General features: G+C 42.6%; 1 protein-coding gene across 3 annotated transcripts in view; it reads left to right on the forward strand.

The window, feature by feature from the left end:
- Positions 1 to 23,273, forward strand: part of LOC120518574 (RAS guanyl-releasing protein 1-like) — a 200,038-nt gene that overhangs the window by 101,066 nt on the left and 75,699 nt on the right. For 2 of the 3 annotated variants that reach the window (XM_039741444.1, XM_039741445.1), the window contains one exon: positions 20,283 to 20,464. In XM_039741444.1, the coding sequence (XP_039597378.1) occupies positions 20,395 to 20,464 (70 nt within the window). In that variant the 5' untranslated portion in view covers positions 20,283 to 20,394. Of the gene's footprint in view, positions 1 to 6,889; positions 7,178 to 20,282; positions 20,465 to 23,273 lie in introns of those variants that run through there. The other variant, XM_039741443.1, reaches the window with a different exon arrangement.

Here is a 23,273-nt window from a genome sequence, read left to right on the forward strand (position 1 = left end):
TTCAGCGGGTTAGAAAAAGGATGGATGGGTGGAAGACAAGAACAGGCCATTCAGCCCAGCAAAGTTAGCCAGTCCTATCCACTCAAACTTGGCAACACAGATGTTCCTGTAGCGGCCCACTTCAACAGCCATGGACACTGTGAGAGGGACTTTAAAGTCACAGTGCTTATGGGGAACATCAGAACACAGCAAGAGAGAAAAGAATGGGAAGTTAAACTCGTGCTAAAACTTCACACATTGCAACATGAATTGAATAGAGACAAGAGCTTAATAGCCAGATATGAGGACTGTTTGCATCTCTCAGACTGACACAGACAGCCTGACTACAGACCCACATTGTATTGAAAAACTCATCAGAAACATTAAAAGACTCTGTTATCTTATCCAAAGATCTTGACCAGCCATTGTTCTCCTCTCTTGCTAAATGAATCTTAGCCTGAAGAGGTCTATTAATTTTTTACATCTAAGATGTCTCACTTAAAGGTTTTCCAATGCCGTCTTTGTCCTGTTGTCTATATAAACGAAGGGAACTCCAGTTTCTTTATTACACGTTGCCTGAAGAAGGGGCCCGAGTTGCCTTGAAAACTTGCATATTGTAATCCTTTTAGTTAACATTTTGCTTGACTTCTCACTACAGTCCTATCCACTTAATTCTTTATTCTTAATGTATTTGGTCCCTGTATCCAGCAGGGGGCGCCCTTTCTCCCCTGGGATGTTCCCTTTCTTGATGCTGAACAGACCAGAGCCAATGCCCATCTATTTCGTAACCATATTCAGAGGAGAGAAATATGGTGGAAAAAGAGATATATGTTATCTTTAAAAGATAACTTCCATTCCCATTATAAGACAATGTACATACGTATCCAGGCCGGAGAGAAGCCAAGGAACAGTACGGTCATCACAGCCAGTTTTTCAGGTGGGGAAACGCTCATCTGGCAGAAATGTTTGATGGCATGGAGATGGCTTCTGACTTTGTCATTATAACCACTCACCTATTTACATATGCACCAAATTCTGGTCAGATATGGACAACTGACTGACAAGCTTCTGGTTATTCTGGGACTTGTCATCATTTATGACAGACTGTGGCTTTAACCATATTGGTCAAGTAGACGTTAGGACTTTTAAAATAGTCCACCTGTGTGTGTCTGTGGTGCAGTGGGTCCACAGCTCATGTAAAAAGGGCCGCTTTTAAATAAATAAGCATCGCGCTCGCGGCTTAGTGAGGGGGCGTGATAGTGTGGCTGAAGTGGTTCCCGGGTGGATTCATGCTGAGGACGCTTCTCGCCAGAGTGGACAGGTGAGAGACGGACCGCCCCGTAATTGTTCCCGGGAGCTGCTGATTTCCACAGCTGCCACGTCCGTTATAAATAGAAGCCTGAGGCGGTTAAAAAAAAAGAAAAAAGGGAAAGAGAAGGAAAAAAGGGAGAGAAAGAAACAGAGGTTGCTGGAGAGCAGGAAGCAGTGTGGCGAGAGAGCCAGCTCATACGTAGGCAGCTGGAAGGTGAGCCCGAAAAAAGGGTGTTTGGCCAACACTCGGTGGGGGCTGAAGGAAGTGTTCACTCCAGCTGAGCGATTAAGGAGCTGGAGTGACCAGTAAAAGGACGACAGGCTGTGTAAGGCCGTGGAAGGCAGCGGGATTCGGGAGGCTTGGTTGGTGATATCCTTGACGTGAGCGTCCTGGTCGTCGACTACCAAGTCTTGGTCTGGGATGAGTGTGTGACTGGAGTCAAGGATCGGGAGGCCTCCAGACCAGTCGGGCGGAGAAAAGGTTCAGCTGCTGAGAGGGCGACTCCCCTGTTGAGAAGCCAGACGGGAGGAGCAGGGGAGCTGCAGGTACAGAGGTCATCGGGCTTGTGTTTTAAAAGACTGTTTTCCTGCATTGTGTTTTCACTTCATTGTTTTTAGAAGATGTTTCTAATGGATTATAACCTCCACGTAAGACATCTGTTTTTATGGATTATTTATTTATTGAAGACGTTTTTGAAGGCACTGCACTTTATTTTGAACACTTTTTGTTATTGTTTTAAATAAAAGCACTTGACACCTTTGTACCTTCCTCTTGCAATTTTGATGCCTCACTGCTAAGCTCATCGGTGACATTACCGACGGTGACCGGTTCAAGGGCTCCCAGGGGCAAGATGGGAGCATGCCACGAAACCCGCAACGTCACAGCGTCCTTCACATGCCTCTGTCTATCTTCTCTCGCACTTTCCTTCTTTGTTCGTTTATGAGCTGTACAATAAAATAATCTTCACAGATTACAATGACACACAATAACCTTACTGCTACAGCCCCACTGTCGGTGACCTTATCAAATAAATGTATGTAGTTTTGTTGCAGTAGGCACTCAACGTTTAACATGTTCTGTTCATGTCCAAACACTCACACAAATACCGACTCTTGTGAAAGATACCCTGGACACAGACAGACACCGAGACAGTCAGATGTCCAAATCACACACTTTTATTTAAGTTCTACACAACACAGCCATAATAACTCACACGGCTCAAAGACTTACAATAACTCAGTCCTTTCTTTGACTCTTTCCCTCTGCCGCCTCCACTCCTCTCTCGCAAGCTCTGTTCACTACCACCCAACTCCGGCTCCCTGAATGGAGTGAGGCAGCCCCTTTTATGATAAACTACTGGCAGCACTTCTTGGTGTGGCGGAAGTGCTGCAGTCCATGGCTCGGGAACCATCCAGGAGCCCCCAGGCGGTGGCCACGGACCCCCACGGGGGGGCCCCAGATGCATTTCAGGGGTGCTGCCCTCTTACAAGCCAGGGAAGATATGGCCTCTCTCCCGCTCCTTCCCTTCTTGAGGCGTCCCGGTGGGGCAAGGAACCCTGGTCGTCTGCCACACTCTGTAGACCTGGAAATACTGGAAGCATCTCGTCAAATTCAAAGTCTAAAGAATACAAAGATCTACGGTGGGCTGGCGTCCTGCCTGGGGTTTGTTTCCTGCCTTGCCCCCTGTGTTGGCTGGAATTGGCTTCAGCAGACCCCAGTGACCCTGTAGTTAGGATATAGCGGATTGGATAATGGATGGATGGAAGACTACAAAGATGAACACAAGCTGCAGTGACGCCATCACAGTCAGATGGTTTTTACAATAAAAGAGCACAGGGGAATACAGACTAATGAAATGGTCTCAGTTAGGGCTTACTGGTAAAGGATACTGCTTGTGACATCATTTTGTATGGCACACTTGAACCAGGGCCATCTTAACGCCATTATAGGCCCCCTGGGCAAAGCAGTGCACTGGCGCCCCTACCTACACAACCGCTCACAGGAATACAAATGTAAATAGTCGATAAAATTAACGATATATTTATTGTATTGGTACCTCAAACAAAATCAGTGTTTAAACATTACAAAACGTGCTGTACAGCGAAGATTAATCAACACAAATGTTTGAACAAAATAACATGAGCCTTGAAAAACACAAACATTTCCACATATAAATGACACTCAATTGATAAACCATTGACACACACGTGCGCTTAGACGGCAGTCAACAGGCCCTGAGGCAAGTGAAACATCGTGAGATGAAAGGCTGATTTATGGCACTAACGACCTCTGTCTCTTTTTCATCAGACTAGAAGAAGACCAATAATCCGTTTTACTCACCCGCACACTTCAAGATTTCCAAGATGGCTGTCCAACATCACTCCCAAAGATGACGTCACTTCCGTCACCACCATAACCACGACCCAACGGTCTCCAGATGATGACCTCACTTCCGTCACCACCATAACCACGACACTACCGGTCTCCAGATGATGACGTCACTTCCCTTCCGTCACCACCATAACCCCGACACTACCGGTTTCCAGATGATGACGTCACTTCCGTAACCACCATAACCCCGAAACTACCGGTCTCCAGATGATGATGTCACTTCCGTCACAACCATAACCACGACACTACCGGTCTCCAGATGATGATGTCACTTCTGTCACCACCATAACCACGACACTACCGGTCTCCAGATGATGACGTCACTTCTGTCTATCCGTTATGACGTCACCTCCTGCCACATCATTTCCTTCAGCCATTTTTCTGTATATAAACACCATTTTTCAGTTATGATGTGTCTACTTTCTTGAAGTATTTTGAGCGTTTTTTTCATCCACTTTCTTTGCTTTTGTCCACTGGACAATAGGGGTTATTCCCCATCTCTTTTTTGTTGTAACGATTTTGGCACTTCACGACACCATACAGATGGAGATGGCACAGTATGCAATTACTGTGAATTATTTATTATTAATCAAGTCTTCAACACAAACATTTGTGACATTTCTTTGCAGAGAATTGAGTTGAAGTGAGATTAAAATACTGTATATATACATTTTGACGTTACGTAGTGCGTGAGGTCCGTACACATACATGCACGCGAGGTTGCAGAGGTGACCGTGATACTAAATCAGAGGCGAATGTCCACTTGTAACACAACACCAATAGTTTAGTGTAGTATAATATTTATTTATTGACAGCAACTCACAACATACATAGATTAGCATGGGGCCCTTATGCTCGTGGGGTCCCCGGGCAACTGCCCAGCATGCCCATGCGTGACGACGGCCCTGACGTGAACCCACAAAAAAAATCCTGGATGATGACAACAAGAAACTACAGTCCAGCAGACTGCATATACAGGTAATCCAAATAAAAATACCTTTAAAGAAGTGCTCAGAGACACGGAGAACGTGACTCTTTGAGGGCTGAATATTTTTTCCAAAAAATAGTTTCTGAAAAGCAATGATTTCACAGAGAAATCAACATAAAACATCTGTTGCTGCATGCTGTGGCTGCCAGTTTGCCAAGACTATGTGTCAGGCTTGCTGCCAGGCTGTCTTTGCGTGGCTGAGTCAAAGTCACAGTGCATTGCAATCTGGTTTCTACCTCTAATCATTGTTAAGTGGCAGTCCTCCCTGGTGAACATTCTCAGTACAACGATTAGCTGGGGACCAATCAGCTGAAGCTGGAACCTCACATTCATTTTCAATCACTTTTATCAAAATCTGAGTTTGACATGTCCAGTCCAGTTCAGAGATAACAGGTAAAAGGTCTTCCACGGAGATACATTACGATCTTTCGCCAAATGTCAGTGCCATTTTTGCCGTTGTTTGCGCCTTCCTACTCACACGAGCGCAGGAAATCCCGGTCAAACCAATGAATCTAACTTTCCTTCTAGCAACGAGAGTCCAACTAAAACAGAACGGTTGGTTTTGTCAAAGTTTACAGTCGATTACCATCGTCAACTCCTCTTTTTTGACAAAAGTCGACATCAGCCCTAAAAGAGTTTAAGAATGCCAGTCTCTTGCCACCCTACTAAACAGAATAACAGGTGTCAGTGGTGCTAATGCAAGCACAAAGGTTTCTCTAATAACCAATTAGCATTTACTGTGTACATGACTAATTACGGATAACCAAAGAAGGTTGACCATTAGGACAGTAAAGGCATGACCACTGAAAACAGGGCTTTGCAGTGATATATGAATAATAAACTAAAAATCAGTCATTTCAAGTGTTAGTAGCCACTAACTATACTGGCAATATCTTTGCCATCTTTTTTAAAGCAATTTAATGCTATCTCGTGTGAGCCACTAGGGGGCGTTGCAACACCCTAAACCCCAGACACAACAGCACAGACAGTTCCAGACACCAATAAAGAGATTCATTGGCACAAATACTGTAATACACTCCACAGATTCAGCAATATGACTCTCCCCTTCTCCACTCCACCCGCGTGACCTTCATCCGCCGACTCCCCTGACTCTGACTTCCTGAGTGAAACGGAGCAGCTTCCTTTATAACAGACCCGAGAGTACTTCTGGTGGTATCACATGTGGTCAGGTGGAACCTCCCCGTGATAGGAGAGTCTGTCTCCAGCAGCTCCTCCTAGTGGCACCCAAGGACCCCCAACAGGGCTGTTCACAAAACTACAACTCCTACCCAGCCCTGCGGGTGTCCAAACGTGCTACAAGACAGAGGGATATCATCACCCAGTGTACAGGGGATGTGCATAACCCTGTCCATCCATTATAACACCCAACTCGACCAGGAAAAGTATCACTTGCCAGCCAGGTCGGGATGCCCATTCACTCATATCCTTCCATTTAAAAGTCCTGCCAACCCATGTTGTCCATTACACTTGATAAAAACTTGAGAATTTCTAGATGTGACCATACCTTTGACTGGCATTGTAGCCCTAATATTTCCATACCCAATTTATACACATGCCTTTCCAAACAATCTGTAGATAACATCCTCTTGGGTACTTTGTGGGTACAGCACAGCCCACCTATGTGTACCTTGAGCACGGGAAAGGCGCTATATAAATAAAACGGATTATTATTAAAGAAAAAGAAAGTGAGAAGTAATTGAAACCGAGTGTTGCACTTTTTAAGAACCCAAGACTTTTTTTGTTTAACATTGATAGATCAGATATCCTCGTATTCCTGTCCATCGCAAGGAACGCTTACTCACTTACAAGCAACACAGTGTCTCCATTTGACCAGGTAGCAAGCAAGTAGGAGGAAACCGGAGGCCACCCACTCGAACACAGTTGGCATTTAACTATAAACGTCCATTTCACTTCGTCCTAAAGAAACCGAATCGCTTTGGCGTGTGTGCTTACGCAAAACAAACTTCTATTGAACAGCACCTTATCTTTTGTCAATTCACAGGAAGATGTTCTGAGGTCACTTTGTGTCCGGAGAGTAGGCACCATGTTTTGGGCTCTCCTGCTGCTGTGAACAATTTACGTTACAAAGTTTGGAAAACAAAACGCCTGCCTTTGTGACAAGTCCTCCCACTTCCTTAGCAGAATCAGTCAACTCTTCTTATTATTCACAGAGCCACATCTCCAATTCGAAGGAGGAAGGCAGGCAGGCAGGCAGGCAGCACGACGATGCACGTAAACAGCAGCAGCTCGCGCAGGTCGCCTCGCGTCCGCGATTTGCTCGTGACTGGGCGCTGAGCGAGAGAAAGAGAGAGAGAGAGAGAGAGAGCGAGTGCGCGTGAGCGAGTGCTGTGGAGGGTTACCTCCGGGATGCACAGCCTCGCTGGACCGCTAGCCGCCCAGTATTTGACCATGGGATACAAGCTAAAAGAGACTGGCCAACGGGCGAACCTCAACGCGGGACTCGCAGGGAAGAGAAAAGAGAAGCAGTGAGTAGTGTTTTATTTCATAAACTTAAAGACTTTGCGGTGTGGCTCGCGACTGGAAAAGTTAAAGAGAAAAGAAGAGGAGACAAGCAGTTCGTGCCCAAGGTTTTTTTTCAGGTCCAAACTTGCCTAAACATTTAAATTACTAACCAGCTAAATAAATTAATATTTAAACGTACAAACAGCTCCATCAGCTGGATTAAATGCCTTCTCATTCTTCGTGTCCGCTCGGCGTTATTATCCGTATAAGAGGGGCGTCGCTTTATAGAAATACACGCATGGAGCATTGGGAGTGGCGAGACGCACCCAAATACGGGAATAAAACCTATTTGTTTAAATAATATAACGGAATATGAACAAAACTAAACCAGTAGAAAGCATCCTGTTTTTGTTTTTTACCCAAAACTGAGCTTAAAACCAGTCAGCTTGGAAAATACAGGATGGCATTGCCGAGCACTAGCAAATGTGGAGAACATGAGTTAGAAACACACTTCAAGTCCACGTCACCGTTTATGCTTTTCTGTTTAAAGTCTTACCTGCTTTTTTTTCATTTTCTCACCCATTTCTGTTATTGGAGAGCAACCTTTGCTATAAATTTGTCATCTTAATTAAATTACCTGTTTTTTAAGGTCCTTCATGTATTGTGTCTGCACTGAAATAAACCACTCAAGTTGTTTAATTTTCCAATATGCATATTTAATATCTTGATTTTTCTACCGATCAGTTTTCATTTGGATAATTTACTGAAAATTGTATTGATTTCGTTTGTTAAAATTAGGTTCAGTTTTATATATCCAGCTGAACATGCTATTTCGGTTATATAAAGGGAATGTTAAATTAAATTCCTCAACAAGACTTTGAGGAAGTGGCACAGTGGCATTGTGGTAGCGCTGCTACCTTGCAGTAAGGTGACCAGAGTTTGCTTATAGGGTCCTCCCTGCGTGGAGGTTGCATGTTCTCCCTGTGTCGACATGAGTTTCCTCCAGGTGCTCTGGTTTCCTCCCACAATTCAAAGATTGGCGATACTAAATTGGCCCTGGTGTGTGGTGTGCATGTGTGTGTGAGTGTTTGTGTTTGTCTTGCAATGGACACAAGGTTTGTTCCTGCCTTGTGCCCTATGCTAGCTGGGATAGGCTCCAGCACCCTTTGCAACCCTGTTTAGGACTAAGCGGATTAGGCAATGACTGAGTTTGATAACACGTCTGTAGAACTAGGGTGTTGTACCGTGTTAGCCATTATGAATGTAGAGAAAAGCCAAGCAAAAAATGACACCTTTTATTGGCTAACTAAAAACATTACAATATGCAAGCTTTCGAGGCAACTCAGTCTGGAAATACATGAAGAGAAATTTTCACAACAATGTCAGTTTCTTTGCAACCTTTGTCAATTTTCACAAAGCATTAGATTCAGTTGGTCGAGCTGCCCTGTGGGACATCCTGAGGGTTCGCGGGATCCCCTCAAGGTTGCTGGATATCATGGCTGGTCTGTTACTGGTACTGTGAGTGCTGTGCAGAGTGCAGGCAGAACTTCTGCATTTTTCCCAGTTGATTCTGGGGTTCATCGGGGCGTGTTTTGCTCCTACTCTCCTCCGTGCTTGCATGAACTGGGTGTTGGGTAAGGTCGTGGGGTCCAGTGGCTGTGGGGCATCTGTTGGTGAGGAAAGGTTCACAGATCTTAACTTTGCTGACAATGCTGTGATCTTCCCGGAGTCAATGGAGGCTCTGATCGGGGCTCTTGAGAGACTAAGTGAGGAGTCTGAGTGTCCTGAATAAAGCCAAGATCCAGGCCTTTAATGACCTCTTGGGCATGGCCATCAGCAGTGTGTCTGTCTGCGGAGAGAGTGTCGACGTCGGCGAGAGATTTACTTACCTTGGCAGTGACATTCATGTCTCTGGTGACTTTTTCTATGAAGTCAGTAGACGGATTGGGAGAGCAATGGGGGTTCATGAGGGCGCTACAAAGGGGTATATGTCCCGATATCTTTGAAAAAGGATTAAAGTCCAACTCTTTAGAGTCCTGGTGCTCCCTGTGCTGCTATATGTTAGCGAGACATGGACGCTATCCAGTGACCTGAGAAGAAGACTGGACTCCTTCAGTACTGTGTCTCTTCGGAGACTCCTTGGGTACCACCGGTTTGACTTTGTGTGAAATGAGCAGTTGCACTTGGCGTCCTGAAGGTGGCACATTACCTGTATTGTGAGGAAACATCAATTACAGCACTTTGGCTATGTGGCGCGACTACCCGAGGGTAATCCGGCTTGTGGGATCCTCATTGTTGAGGACCCGAGTGGCTGGACCAGGCCAAGGGGACGACCCATGTAACACCTGGCTGCAGTAGATAGATGGTGGGTGGGACTGGACTGTTGGTCTGCCTGGAGGGGGGTTGCCAACTCGATCCTGAGCTGTTTCATTGTGTGGTGGGTGCGGCGACACGCTGTACCAGTGCATGCTCCCCAACCTGACCTGACCTGTTAGAATGTTTTTCTTTACACGCAAAAAAAAAAAATAACAGACATGGAATAAATGAGCATGCACACCCTTAAAAATAATGGTTCCTAAATGTCACTTTGCTGGGTTGTGAGGTTCCTCGTAGAACCTTGGCTGGACAAAGAGCCGTTTCATTCTGGCAAGTGAAATTGGTTCTAGAAAAGGCTCCTAATATGTGGACATTATGGACATCTTTTATGTAAAGTGGGCTACCTAGTGAGGTATTAAAAGATGAAGAAAAGCTGAATTTGGCCAATGTGATGGTATGCAGCACAAATCCATTAATCATTGATTCATAGACATTTATAGAAACTGGTACAGGTTTCTGGAATTTTCACGTGGCTAGTTCTTTATGAACTAAAGATGGTTCCTCTATGGCATCACTTTGAAGAACCAGGTTTTTGCACCTTTATTTTTAGGAGTGTAATGTGGTGGAAAGGAGGCCTTTGGGGGCCTTCAGATCTCGACTTGATATTCATTTGGAGAATATACAGTAAGTGATTAGGATGACCAAGCTTGTTGGGCTAAACGATCAGTTCTCATCACAGCACAAGGGAACAGGGAGTCAAACCTGTGGCTGCAGACGCACAAACCACGTGTCTTATCACCAGCTTCCGAATGAGCAAAATAATTGAGAACTACTATTATACGCTCCTCCTGGACATTGCTTGTTATTTTATAACCGCATCTATCCATCCATTTTCTTAACCTGCTTACCCAAGGCAGGGTTGCAGGGCAGCTGGAGCCTATCCTAGAAAATATTGGGCTTAAGGCAGGAACAACACTTGGACAAGGTGCCAGTCCAGCAAAGTCTTTGTTAATCTCTGCATTTGAAGAATGCGAATCCAATTAAAGTAGCGCATTTGTTTGCATACAATGTAATTCAAAAGTAATCCTAGAAAGCGAGGCATTTTTTGGTGGCTTCAGCTTCTTGTGTATGTCAGTGTTTTAAGAAATCCTGAAACCATTTTGAGTACTAATACCTTTAGTGTAGTTACTGCACAAATGCATCATATTGCATATACATACGAGTGACCCCTTTATTGATGCTTTCTAAGTGTAAATAACACAAAAAGAAGCTTTTGGTAGAGTCTTGTTACATAAGAGTAAATGAGTAACGTTTGCATTACCTAACGTAAAGTGTTGCCTTTACAGAAACACAATTCATCCATCCATCCATCCATTATTCAACCCGCTATATCCTACTACAGGGTCACGGGGGTCTGCTGGAACCAAACCCAGGGTGCAAGGCAGGAAACAAACCCCAGGCAGGGCACCAGCCCACCACAGGGCACACACACACACATTAGGGCCAATTTAGAATCGCCAATGCACCTAACCTGTATGTCTTTGGGAGGAAACCCACGCAGACACGGGGAGAACATGCAAACTCCATGGAGGAAGTGACTCCAGGTCTCCTAACTGCAAGGCAGCAGCGCTACCCACTGAGCCACCGTGCCGCCCAACACAATTCATTGTTTCAAAAATCTTACATTTCTGTTAATTGCTTTTAAATGTGCACAAATCAAATATGTTCACATAGTTGTGTTGTGTGAAGAATCTTTTAGACAGGGAGAGGAGATCCAACACGTATCCACGTTTGTAAATTATAACAGCATAGACAAGTATCCTGGGGGTAGTGTTGACAGCTTTATATCGTATTGTATTTGTATTGTAGATGATGTCATATGAGAAGAGTGTCAGGAGTGATTTGTGACAGACGGGTATCAGCAGGAGTGAAAGGGAAGGCCTAATGGATGGTAGTGACACCAGATGTGTTATATGGGTTAGAGACGGTGGCACTGATCAGAAAGCAGGAGACAGAGCTGGAGGTGGCAGAGTGAAAGATGCTAGGATTTGCACTGGGTGTGATGAGGATGGACAGGATTAGAAATGAGGACATTAGAGGGTCAGCTCAAGTTGGACGGTTGAGAGACAGTCAGAGAGGCGAGAGTGCGTTGGTTTGGACATGTGCAGAGGAGAGATGCTGGGAATATTGGGAAAAGGATGCTAAGGATAGAGCTGCCAGGGAAGAGGAAAAGAGGAAGGCCTAAGAGAAGGTTTTTGGATGTGGTGAGAGAGGACATGAAGGTGATGGGTGTGATGGAACAAGATGGAGAGGAGAGAAAGATATAGAAGAAGATGATCAGCTGTGGCGACCCCTAACGGGAGCAGCCGAAAGAAGAAGATCTGATAAGATACCAGTGAAGATGAGCAAACGAGCTGTAATGGATCACCCACTGCATTTGGCTTGAGTCATGAGTCAAGGCTGCAACCTTTTGAACTTGTTGTAGTTTGCTGATACTTTGCTAAGGAAGTCAGTTTTACTAACACCACAGCTGATTAGGACATGACAAGGGGATCTAGTAAAGCGACCAAGGAGATTTGGAGGCGAATTGTGTAAATGTTTCATGCTCATGTCTTAGCTGCTGCCATGACTTGTGATTCATTATTTCTGTCAAGTTGAAGATGACAGCAGGTTACATTGGGCGAGTGGAATGATTTAATGCTGTCTATTACTTATCTAATACACATTTAATACTTGAGGAAGAACTGAAAGAACAAGCAAGCGTTGAAATACCTGAGCTAGAGTTTGGTTGAAGAATACTGAAGGCAGTTTTTGTTTTTTTGTTGATGTCACTGAAGCAGGTGTGGGCTTGTCTACTGCTGGTGGTCAACCAGAATAAATCATCATGTACAGACAGATACCTATTGGCGTATGTGCTGTGGAATACCGGGTGCGTACAGCTCCCCAAACCCAGACACAGACAGGCACAGAGACGCACGTTTATTTGTTGTGGGCCAGCACTTTTCCTCGCTCCCCGCTCCCCACTACAGAGCACAGTACAAAGACATCAGCAGTAATGCTCAGTGCCTTCTTCTTTCTTCTTCTTTTTCTTCTTCTTCTTCTTGTTTCCCGTTCTCTTTCTCTGCTGCCGCCGCTCCTCTCTCAGCAAGCTTTGTCCTCCACCTCCCAAATCTGGCTTCTCGATTGGAGTGAGGGGCTCCTTTTATTCCGTACCTAGGAGGACTCCAGGCGGTTCATCAGGATTACCTGGAATCACTCCCAGGTGTGGTGGAAGTCCATTATAGGGCTCTGCAGCTCCCCCTGGCAGCCCCCACGGAACCCAACAGGGCCGCTTCAAACTCCAGCTGCCAGCATGCCCTGCGGGAATCCGTGGTGCCACAGCCATCCAGGAGGGCTGCCCTCTAGTGTCCCAGGGCAGGTATTGGCTCAGGAATCCTCTGACCCCCGGTCCTTCTATTCCATTGGAGTCCCGGCCAGGTAATGGCTGTGGCCGCCCATCACAATACATATATATTATATACAGTATATACAGATATAGACACACACTGACCCACATCCCTGAAAAACAAACACAGAAAGGCATTCAAAGAAGCAGGCATGTTACTGTTGATTGACTTCTTTGTAAAGCACATTCATGTTTTAGTTATTTGCTTTGGTTACAGGTATTAGTCTCTTATGAGAATCGCTGGTCGAGTGATCCTCAGTGTTATTGTTGCCTTCATTTTGTGCTTGCAGGACCTGCAGCAGTGGGCTAGGAAATGGGGCTTTGGACATTGTCAGGGCACACCAGCTGAAGCAGAGATTTGTAAAGTTGCTGTGTGCCTTTCAGCCCCTTGCCCAACAGAAATCTTTTAAGCTAGATGCCAAAAGGGACAGGCACTTCTTTGCATTTGTCGATTCCTGTGTTACTTGTTGCGAAAACCGTGTTGTAAACCTGAGAGAGAAATGCTTCTCCTAGTGCATGCCACTCTGTAGTGGGCATTTCCCCTTTAAATGATAATAAGACATAAGAAAAGAGCAAATTAAAAAATAAAGGCATAGTTTCACCGTGATTATCACTGCTACCTTACTGTTCCATTGACCTGAGTTCACTTCCCAGACTGGTCATTCCCTCTGTGGAGTTTGCTAACCTGCAGGTTTACTGCTGCCGTACTCCTGTTAGGTCGTTCTTGACTCCAGATTGGCCTGGCATGAGGGAATATGCTGCTGGAGGACTGAGTATGCTACTTAAGGGTCCAAAATTAGCTTTTGGTTTGCTCTAAAATGTATTGAGAAAAGAGATGACTGGGTTAAATGAGAGAAATATAATCAGAAAAATATTAACATTTTCTCTTCAACCAACACATCTGGCCTCACCAAAGATTTCTCACACAACATTAAAGCCCTCTAAAGAGTAGACATAATTAACAGGTATTTGTTGTCAGCTTATACATTTTTCTCCGTATCACATCTTGTTCCTATATGAATATGAGTGGATTTAGCTCCGTCTGATCACAAACACCTGATCTGATCAACGCTTGTTTTTAATTAATTGTGCCATTTCAAAATAATGCTTACATTATTACTCATCACCTTCACAAGGCAGACTGGCTGCAGACCACCCATAAGGCTTGTCCACACTTGCCTTGCGAGTTGGCAGACACAATCACTTTAGGTACGTGTTGGGACTGAATGTGACAATTTCACACAGAAATTGCTTTTACTTTATAATTTACTCTTCAATCTCGAAATTGGACATGGATTTCAACAGACAGGCAGACAGGCAGACAGGCAGGCAGGCAGACATACAGACAGACAGGCAGATAGATAGATAGATAGATAGATAGATAGATAGATAGATAGATATGTAAGGCACTATATGATAGATAGATAGATAGATAGATAGATAGATAGATAGATAGATAGATAGATAGATAGATAGATAGATAAAGGCACTATATAACAGATAGATAGATAGATAGTGTGGTGTTATGGGTCCACAGCTCGTGGAGAAAAGGCCATTGATTTTAAATAAATAATCATCGCACCCGAGGCGGCTTCGTGAGGGGGGCGTTGTTGTAGCGAGCCGCGGGGCAGTCGTCGATGTGGGCGTTTCTCACCGTGTGCACAGGTGAGGAACTGCTTACATTCGTGATTGCTCCCGTGGCTAATGCTGCAGCTGTGATGGCCCCTCACGTTTTTAAAAGAAGCGCAAGTCGGTTGGGGAGAAAGAAACGATCGGAGAAAGGAAAGGAAAGGAGAGGACGGAGGTTACCGGGAGCAGGAGAGGAAGCAGGTCGGTGAGAGGGAGAGAGCCGCAAGAGCGGCGGACGTGCGGCGAATGAGCGCTCGTGGACAGCTGCATGGAAGCTGGGTGTTAGGCCGACACCCACGTGTTTGTGTTGATGTCGCTCCCGCTGAGCGAGCAGGTAGCGGGAGTGACCAAGGTGAAAGCGACGAGCCGCAGAAGGCCGCAGAAAGGCAGCGGAAGTCGGGAGGCTTGGAGTGGCAGTCCTTGGTGTGAGCGTCCTGGAGACCAAGGAGTCCAAGTCTCGAGGCTGGGATGAGAGCCAAACCGAAGCCAGGGATCGGGAGGTCTCCAGTCTTGCGTGTGTTGTAGGAGGGCAGCTGTAGAGAGCGTCTTGCCTGCTGCTTGGCCCATACGGGATAAGCAGGTGAGACGCTAACAGAAGAGCACCGTATTTGTTGATGGTTTTAAGACTGCTTCCTAAAAAGATTTTAACCTCTCGTTTTTAAGGATTGTTTTTTCTATTTATTGATTTTTAACCTCCACGCGTTCTTTTTATGGATTATTTATTTAATGAATTTGAAGAACTGCACTATTTATTTATGAACACTGTTTTTGTTGACTGTTTTAAATAAAAGCACTTTTGCACTTTCTACCTTCCCCTTGCTCAGTAATTTGCCTCCATTGACTAGCTCATTCGGCAACATTATCGACGGTGTTGGGTTCAAGTGCTTCCAACATCAAAGGGAGTGTGGAGCCAGAACCCACATCGTCACAGATAGATAGATAGATAGATAGTGCCTTACATATCTATCTATCTATCTGATAGATAGATATGTAAGGCACTATATAATAGATAGATAGATAGATAGAAAAGGCACTATATAATAGATAGATAGATAGATAGGGGAGCAGCTGGGATTCATACTCCCTACTTTCAAGATAGATAGATAGATAAATAGATAGATAGATAGATAGTAGTGTTTCTTCCCAATGAAGAGGCGTATCCATGAGAAATAAAAGATTTGTTGTTTGGTGACATACGCTCTCACTATTGGGTCAGAGTTGCACAGATACACAGGAGATTTTAGAGACAGAAATGTTATTCAAACACTTCAAACAAACATAAGTCTCTTTCAGGAGTGAATCAAGCTCCGTGTATAGTCGGAGGGGACAGTTCCATCTCTGAATTAAAAGAATAGAAAATCTTCCACTTCATAGAGGTACACCTCGGGAGTGGAGACCCCCAACAGCAACAGAGGATGTCTGGGGGAAAAAGAGAGACAAAGCAGTGAGACAAAAGGACAGCTGCTGTACAGGCTTTTAAATGTTCGAAGTGCTGTGCGAGATGCAGATCACACAGCACAGCAGCAGCAGCATGTGAGGAGCTGATCGAGCAAAGAAGAGGTAAAAAAAAAAAAAAAAACTGTATTTGTTTCCTATTGTATCACCACTTAAGAGGGGGTTTTGGAGGAGCGACCGCGTCTCCTTGGGGTGCGTTCAGCCACCCTCTTTACAACACGAGTGGCAGAAATCCAAAGTGGCTGGTGCATAACACAGGCCGTGGTGGGGAATTGATGGTTGTCGAGCAAAGCGAGCAGGGGGCAAAGTCATCTAGTGATTTATAAAAGAAATGTACTTACAGAATATCTGTGGTAGGTAACCCCTAAAAGTAAGTAACATTTTTTGAATGCTAATAAAGAGCATTCCTCAGATTTGCAGTAAGCTATTTAAAGACAACAGATGGTACTCAAGAACTACTACTGAAGGCTGCATATTGTGCTATTATCACTCTATATACCATTGAAGATTTGGAAAGTTTTACTGAAAATCAAGAATGAAAACAACTGAGCATAAAAGAATAGGTTATTATTTGCCTGCAGTACATCAGTACTGTACATCACAGATGGTCACAGTCGTGCAGAGGTTAATGCTACTGCTCCAGTAGTGATCCAGTGTCCTTGGCCTGATGTGCTCCACATTCCCAAACATGTGTTGGGTTGGTTGATCTGTGATTCCAAATTATTTTCAGTATGAGTGCAAGTGTGAGTATGTGTGTTTGTGAGTGGGCCTTGCAATGGACGGGTGAAATATCCAGGGCTGGCACTCACTGCTGCTGAAATAGGCTCAAGCTCTTGCAACCCTGCCTTGCATTAAGCATATTTGGATACGACTCTGATGTAAAGAAGAAAATGATTCCAAATCCAAAAAGGCCTCTTGCTGTTGATACACAACAGGACCAGCAGCAGTGCACACTATAGTTTGCCTTTCACTGCTTCTGTTTTTATGTTGGACCCCTGTTTCCTTTGCTTGCATCAGTGGTTCTCAACCTGTAGGGCGGGCCCCCCTAGGGAGGCGTGAAGTAACATAAAGGGGGGCATGAGATGTGAAAAAAAGAAAAAAAATCCAAAATATGAAAAATACATCTATTGAAACCAAAACAAATGAACTTAAACTACATTCTGATACTAGAAAAATAAATATAGAGTTAGATAGGTATAATAAAATATGCATCTATGATATATCATTAATTAAAAAAGAACAAATTGGTATTAGTGGGCTCCTTTCAAAAAAACGTCAGGGGGTGCGATTAAAACTGTTATGAAAACTCGGGTCGCAAATACTTAAAGGTTGAGAAACGCTGACTTACATTACAGTAAAATGCAGTGCATCATCGGCCACACAAGTGGTTCATTCATTCAGTGTGGCCTCCTCCACCCATCTCCTGATGGAGAAGATAAGGGTTTTACACCTCTCCTTTCAGGAAGAGTAGAATGATAGTTACACATTCGGGGAAAAGCTTAGTGGTGCCTTCCAGGATGGTTGGGCATGCAACAGATGTCAAAAAAAGCAGTGAATACAACACACGAAACAGAACACAAGTAATCCTCTTCACAGAGCTAGACGGCCAATCTATCGTGGCTCCTTCAGAATTACAATACAACAGCACAAACTACTTTGGTCTTGCACGCCTCTCCTCACCAAGTGCAGGGGCAGAACACTTCAATAACTCTTAAGGCAAAATGAAAGAATAGACGATACCGCTCACTATATACAGAACTATCATATATAAGGATACCGATGTGTAAAGTATAAACTACTTAACATAAATGAAAAACAACAATATCTGAGCATCAGTTGATCGTAGAACTATAATCAAATTACAGAAAAGGAGTCCGGCAAGCCAAACACAGTCAGAGTCCTGGAGGCCTCAGCCAGCGAGCCGCCTTCATCCTATTGGCCATTCTACAGCTGAGTCAGGAGCACCCAACGACACCTTTGTCTGAGATGACTTTTCAATACACAGGTGAACAACTTGGCCGTAGAGTAATGGCACATGAAACAGAATTGGCAAGCGTTACTAACCATTTATAAATATCATATTACTTATATTTTAGTACTAATGACTAACGACAGAGATGTAGTATGCACAGGTAATCAGCAGCTCTAGTCAGGGTGTGCTAAACTGAAGCCAGAACTTATAAAGCAGGCAGACTATTCCAGAAGGACAGAATATTAGTTATTATTTTTAACTTTGTACTGTGCATGTGTATATTAGCTGCATTTCCTGTTCCAAGCCTGGTGTAAAGAGTGTTTATTGTCTGACAGTAAGAAATATCGGGATACACCATTGATGATAATAGTCTGAAGTTGCACTACAGATGCAACACAATTGTGGAGATTGTGATGCTGATTTTTTGATAGCCACTTGATCTCATTTTTTACATTTTTTTAACAATTACAGTAATGCAGAAATACAACTTGGGATTAAATCACTTAGAGATCTGTACATAGACAACGTCTTAGCATGCTACGAACAATTAAATTCCAAATGTAACTTTCCAGCAACACATTTCTTTCACTATCTTCAAATTAGAAGCTTTGTTAAACAGAACCTGCCCAATTTTCCTCACCTCTCACCTCCCTCTATTCTGGAAAAAATATTGAGGACTCATACAGCATTTCTGTAACATATAAAAACCATTTTACAGTCCCTCCCTTTCAAAGATCCAACAGGACAGCGGGAAAAGGATCTCTCACTCAACATATCAGAAATGGAGTTGAAGGTAGCGATGCAGAGAATTCACTCGAGCTCCATATGCACAAAGAATACAATTATTCAACTCAAAATTATATATCGAGCACATCTGCCTCGTTTAAAATTGTCCAAAATGTTTCCAGGGCAAGATCCAACCAACGAACACTGCAATCGAGTTCCAGCCTCACTGGGTCACATGTTTTGGGCCTGCACCAAATTAACATCATTCTGGACCAACATTTTTAAATGCCTTTCAGACAGCCTTGGTGTCACAATCCCTCCTAATCCACTAAGAGTTGTGTTTGGTGTCCTTCCAGATGGGCTTAAAGTGGAGAAGGACAAACAAACTGTGATCGCCTTCACTAGACTACTGGCACGCAGACTTATCTTGCTCAACTGGAAGAATCCTAACTCTCCTCTTTTAAGTCAGTGGGTAACTGATGTTCTCTACTGTTTGAAATTGGAAAAAATCAAATTCTCACTTAGAGGATCTGTGCAGAACTTTTTCAAAACCTGGCAGGATCTAATCAATAATATTTTAGATTAAGCTCTTAAAGCACTGAGGAAGCAGATTCTCTTCCCATCTCTTTTTCTTTTCCATTTATCTTTATTTACTTATTATTTCATCCATTTACTTATTTTTACTAGCTTTAAGTTTTAGTCCGTTGGCCATGCTGTTTTTCTCAGGGGTCTGAGTTGATTTGTTTTCAATCCTATTTTTGTAAAAAACGATCTATTTGTATGGATTGTTGTGTGACTACAATAAAATCAATGTAGAGGAAAAGCCAAGCAAAATGACACCTTTTATTGGCTAACTAAAAAGATTACAATATGCAAGCTTTCTCGGCAACTCAGGCCCCTTCTTCAGGCAAGATGACATTGAAAGTTGCCTCGAAAGCTTGCATATTGTAATCTTTTTAGTTAGCCAATAAAAGGTGTCATCTTGCTTAGCTTTTCTCTACATTCATAATGGCTAACACGGTACGACACCCTAGTACTACAGACATACAACACACAGAAATGTACCAATACTACATGGAATTGAAGACCCGATGGAAGACATCTTGCCTGAAGAAGGGGCCTGAGTTGCCTCAAAAGCTTGCATATTGTAATCGTTTTAGTTAGCCAATAAAAGGTGTCATTTACGGTACAACACCCTAGTACTAATAGAATCAATACAATTATAAAAAAAAAAAAAATAGAAATACAACTTGCATGTAACTTGGGATCATATTTTGGATTAATGTACAGAATTTATAAATGTAATTTACATAAATGGTGCGTCACTAACCTAACATTTGTATTTTACAAGCTATCGTTATTTTCAGAATCTCTCTCTCTCTCTCTCTCTCTCTCTCTCTACAATGTCTCCTGTCTGGATTTGAAATACCCATTTATTGCAGCTGTTTGGTTTGGTTTTTATGTTAGTGGGAGGGCATTCATGTCTGATGGTCTTGCATGTACAGAATATCCAGGGTCTCTTTTATCTCGGTTGAGAAATAAAAATACTGCCTTTGCACTGATCAGTTGGCTGCATCTCTTTCAGGAGGCTCATACAAGGATGTACTTCTATAAACAAACTGACTCCTAACCTTCAGCCAAACCGGCACAGATTCAACAGGACAAAATTTGCACAGACCCCTCAAGTGAAAGAAATAATGCCACTGGGACAGTTAGCCAAAGGAGCCAGTTTAGAAGAGCTTATTGAAAGTTGCATTCAGTCATTTGGTAAGTAAGCTCTTTTTGTGATACTGCCAATTACAGGAACATTATTCAACCAATGGAAGGTTAACAATAGCAGCAGAGTACAAAACTATTTTAATTCTAATTAAATTTGATATGTTTTCCTTACTTTTGCTTCCAAAGGAAGGCCAAATATATTTGAGCTCACGAAAGCATGTGGCTTAGCAATAAAGAAAAGAATCAGTAAGCTTTTACTAAGGGCTGTTTTTAATTTTAACATGTTTATAACATTTGCATTTAACATAGATATTTATAACAGACCAGTCCACTATGGACACAATAGCCAAGGAATGCAGGCGTTGATTTGAAATATTTTATTAATGTCAGTATGTTATTAAGGACACATCCAGTGTACGTCTTTACTGAAAGGACGGAGGTCAGACCAGCTGTGCATTGCTGTTTCCATGTGTTAAATAAAATTAACATAAGATAATAAAGATGTATACTTTTTCTGTTAAAAAGAATAATTTGTTTTATATGAATTCAGGAATTTTAAATGAAGAATGAATTGAACATTTTCATCTTTAGTAGTGCATCAGGGTTTTATAATGAATACCATTTCAAGGTACAATAAAACACACATTGTAATTAGATTAGATTAGATAAACTCTGGATTTTTAGAATGTCACTCTCTTTTTTTATTTATTTATTTATTTTTTCATTTTTATTACTATTTAATTTAATATTGTTTCTTTGTATCAGTATACTGCTGCTGGATTATGTGAATTTCCCCTTGGGGTTAATAAAGTATCTATCTATCTATCTATCTATCTATCTATCTATCTATCTATCTATCTATCTATCTATCTATCTATCTATTATATGGTGCCTTTCATATCTATCTATCTATCTATTATATGGTGCCTTTCATATCTATCTATCTATCTATCTATCTATCTATCTATCTATCTATCTATCTATCTATCTATCTATCTATCTATCTATTATATAGTACCTTCATATCTATCTATCTATCTATCTATCTATCTATCTATCTATCTATCTATCTATCTATCTATCTATCTATCTATCTATCTATCTATCTCTTAATTTCTCACAAAAAAGGAAACAAAACACAAAAAATTGCATCATTATCAGTACATTGCATTTAGTAGTTTTCTTATGCTGTGACCTTTTTACAAAAATGAATGAAAAAAAAATATAGTCTACTTGAATATACACATTAAAGGAATTAAAATGTTAATATTAATCAGGATTGTAAGATTTAAAACAAACATGTAAGTTTTATTGCAAACTTAACTATTCCAAACAAAGAAATTCAATATCAGTAAGGGATTTCATTTTCATTAAAAAGCCGTCCTCTAAACATGTAACACTAAACTAACAGCTGCCACGCAAACCGTGCCAGGAAAACTGGATTGTTATAATTACTGAGATTGTTCTTTAACCAGTTCAATAGACAAACATACTTTTTCAAGAGACTGAGTGAGGAGTCTAGGAGTGTCTGGGCTTGCGAGTGTCCTGATAAAACCCAAGATCCTGGCCTTTAATGACCTCTTGGGCACGGCCATCAGCAGTGTGTCTGTCTGCGGAGAGAGTGTTGACCTTGTTGAGAGGTTTACTTACCTTGGCAGTGACATTCATGTCTCTGGTGACTCCTCCTATGAACTCAGTAGACGAATTGGGAGAGCATGAGGGTCATGAGGTCGCTGGAAAGGGGTGTGTGGTGCTACCGATATCTCTGCAAAAGGACAAAGGTCCAAGTCTTTAGAGTCCTGGTGCTTCCTGTCTTGCAGTATGGTTGCTAGACATGGACGCTATCCAGTGACCTGAGATGAAGACTGGATTCCTTCAGTACTAAGTCTCTCCGGAATATTCTTGGGTATCGTTGGTTTGACTTTGTGTTGAATGAACGGTTGCTCATGGAGTCCTGAATGAGGCACATTACCTGCATTGTGAGGGAGCGTCAGTTACGGTACTACGGCCATGTGGCGCGTTTCCCAGAGGGTGATCCAGCTTGTAAGATCCTCATTGTTGGGGACCCAAGTGGCTGGACCAAGCCAAGGGGTCTCCCACATAACACCTGGCTGCGGCAGATGGAGGGTCATTTCCAGAGGGTAGGACTGGACTGCATGTCGGCCTGAGGGGTTGCCAACTGGGATCCCGAGTTGTTTCGTTGTGTGGTGGGTGCGGCAACACACTGTACCAGTGAATGCTCCCCAACTTGACTTGACTTGATACTTTTATAAATCAGATAAATCGTATTCTTCACTTGACAGTATGAAGGTAACACTTCACTTTTGAAACCGATTTTTAGAGTTATATATATTTCCATGTTTTTTTACTCAGATAAAAGTGAAACAATGTTCTATAATCATGCAGTTCTTATTCTTTTTAAAAATTGATTTATTATTTGTATGCATGGGTATTCTATATTTTTAAAGTAGTCCTCATTCTTTATTTATTGCAATTTTCGTCAAGGCAAACAGGAAAAAGAAAGCAAAATATGACTTCTACTCTTCAAAGAAGTCACTTTGTTATGGTTATCATAAGCACAAATAGGAAATACAAAAAAAACATATAGTCAAACTAAATATTAAGGGATATCTGGTAACTGGAATACAGTAATAAGTAAAATGTTGAGGATGTCTAATATACAGTTACATTCCAAAGTGTCATAATATTAGTACAGTAGTTACCGTAATGCGCACATATTTTAGTTACCAGAATGTCAGGCATTTCTCTGTTGTGACCCCTCACAGTCTGTACACTTGCTTGGTAAACTGAACTTCTCATAGGTGGCGTGTTGATATTCTTGTCTTTAACTCTTTGA

This window comes from Polypterus senegalus, chromosome 18 (genome assembly GCF_016835505.1).
Source record: "Polypterus senegalus isolate Bchr_013 chromosome 18, ASM1683550v1, whole genome shotgun sequence".
NCBI classification, from domain to species: Eukaryota; Metazoa; Chordata; class Cladistia; order Polypteriformes; family Polypteridae; genus Polypterus; species Polypterus senegalus.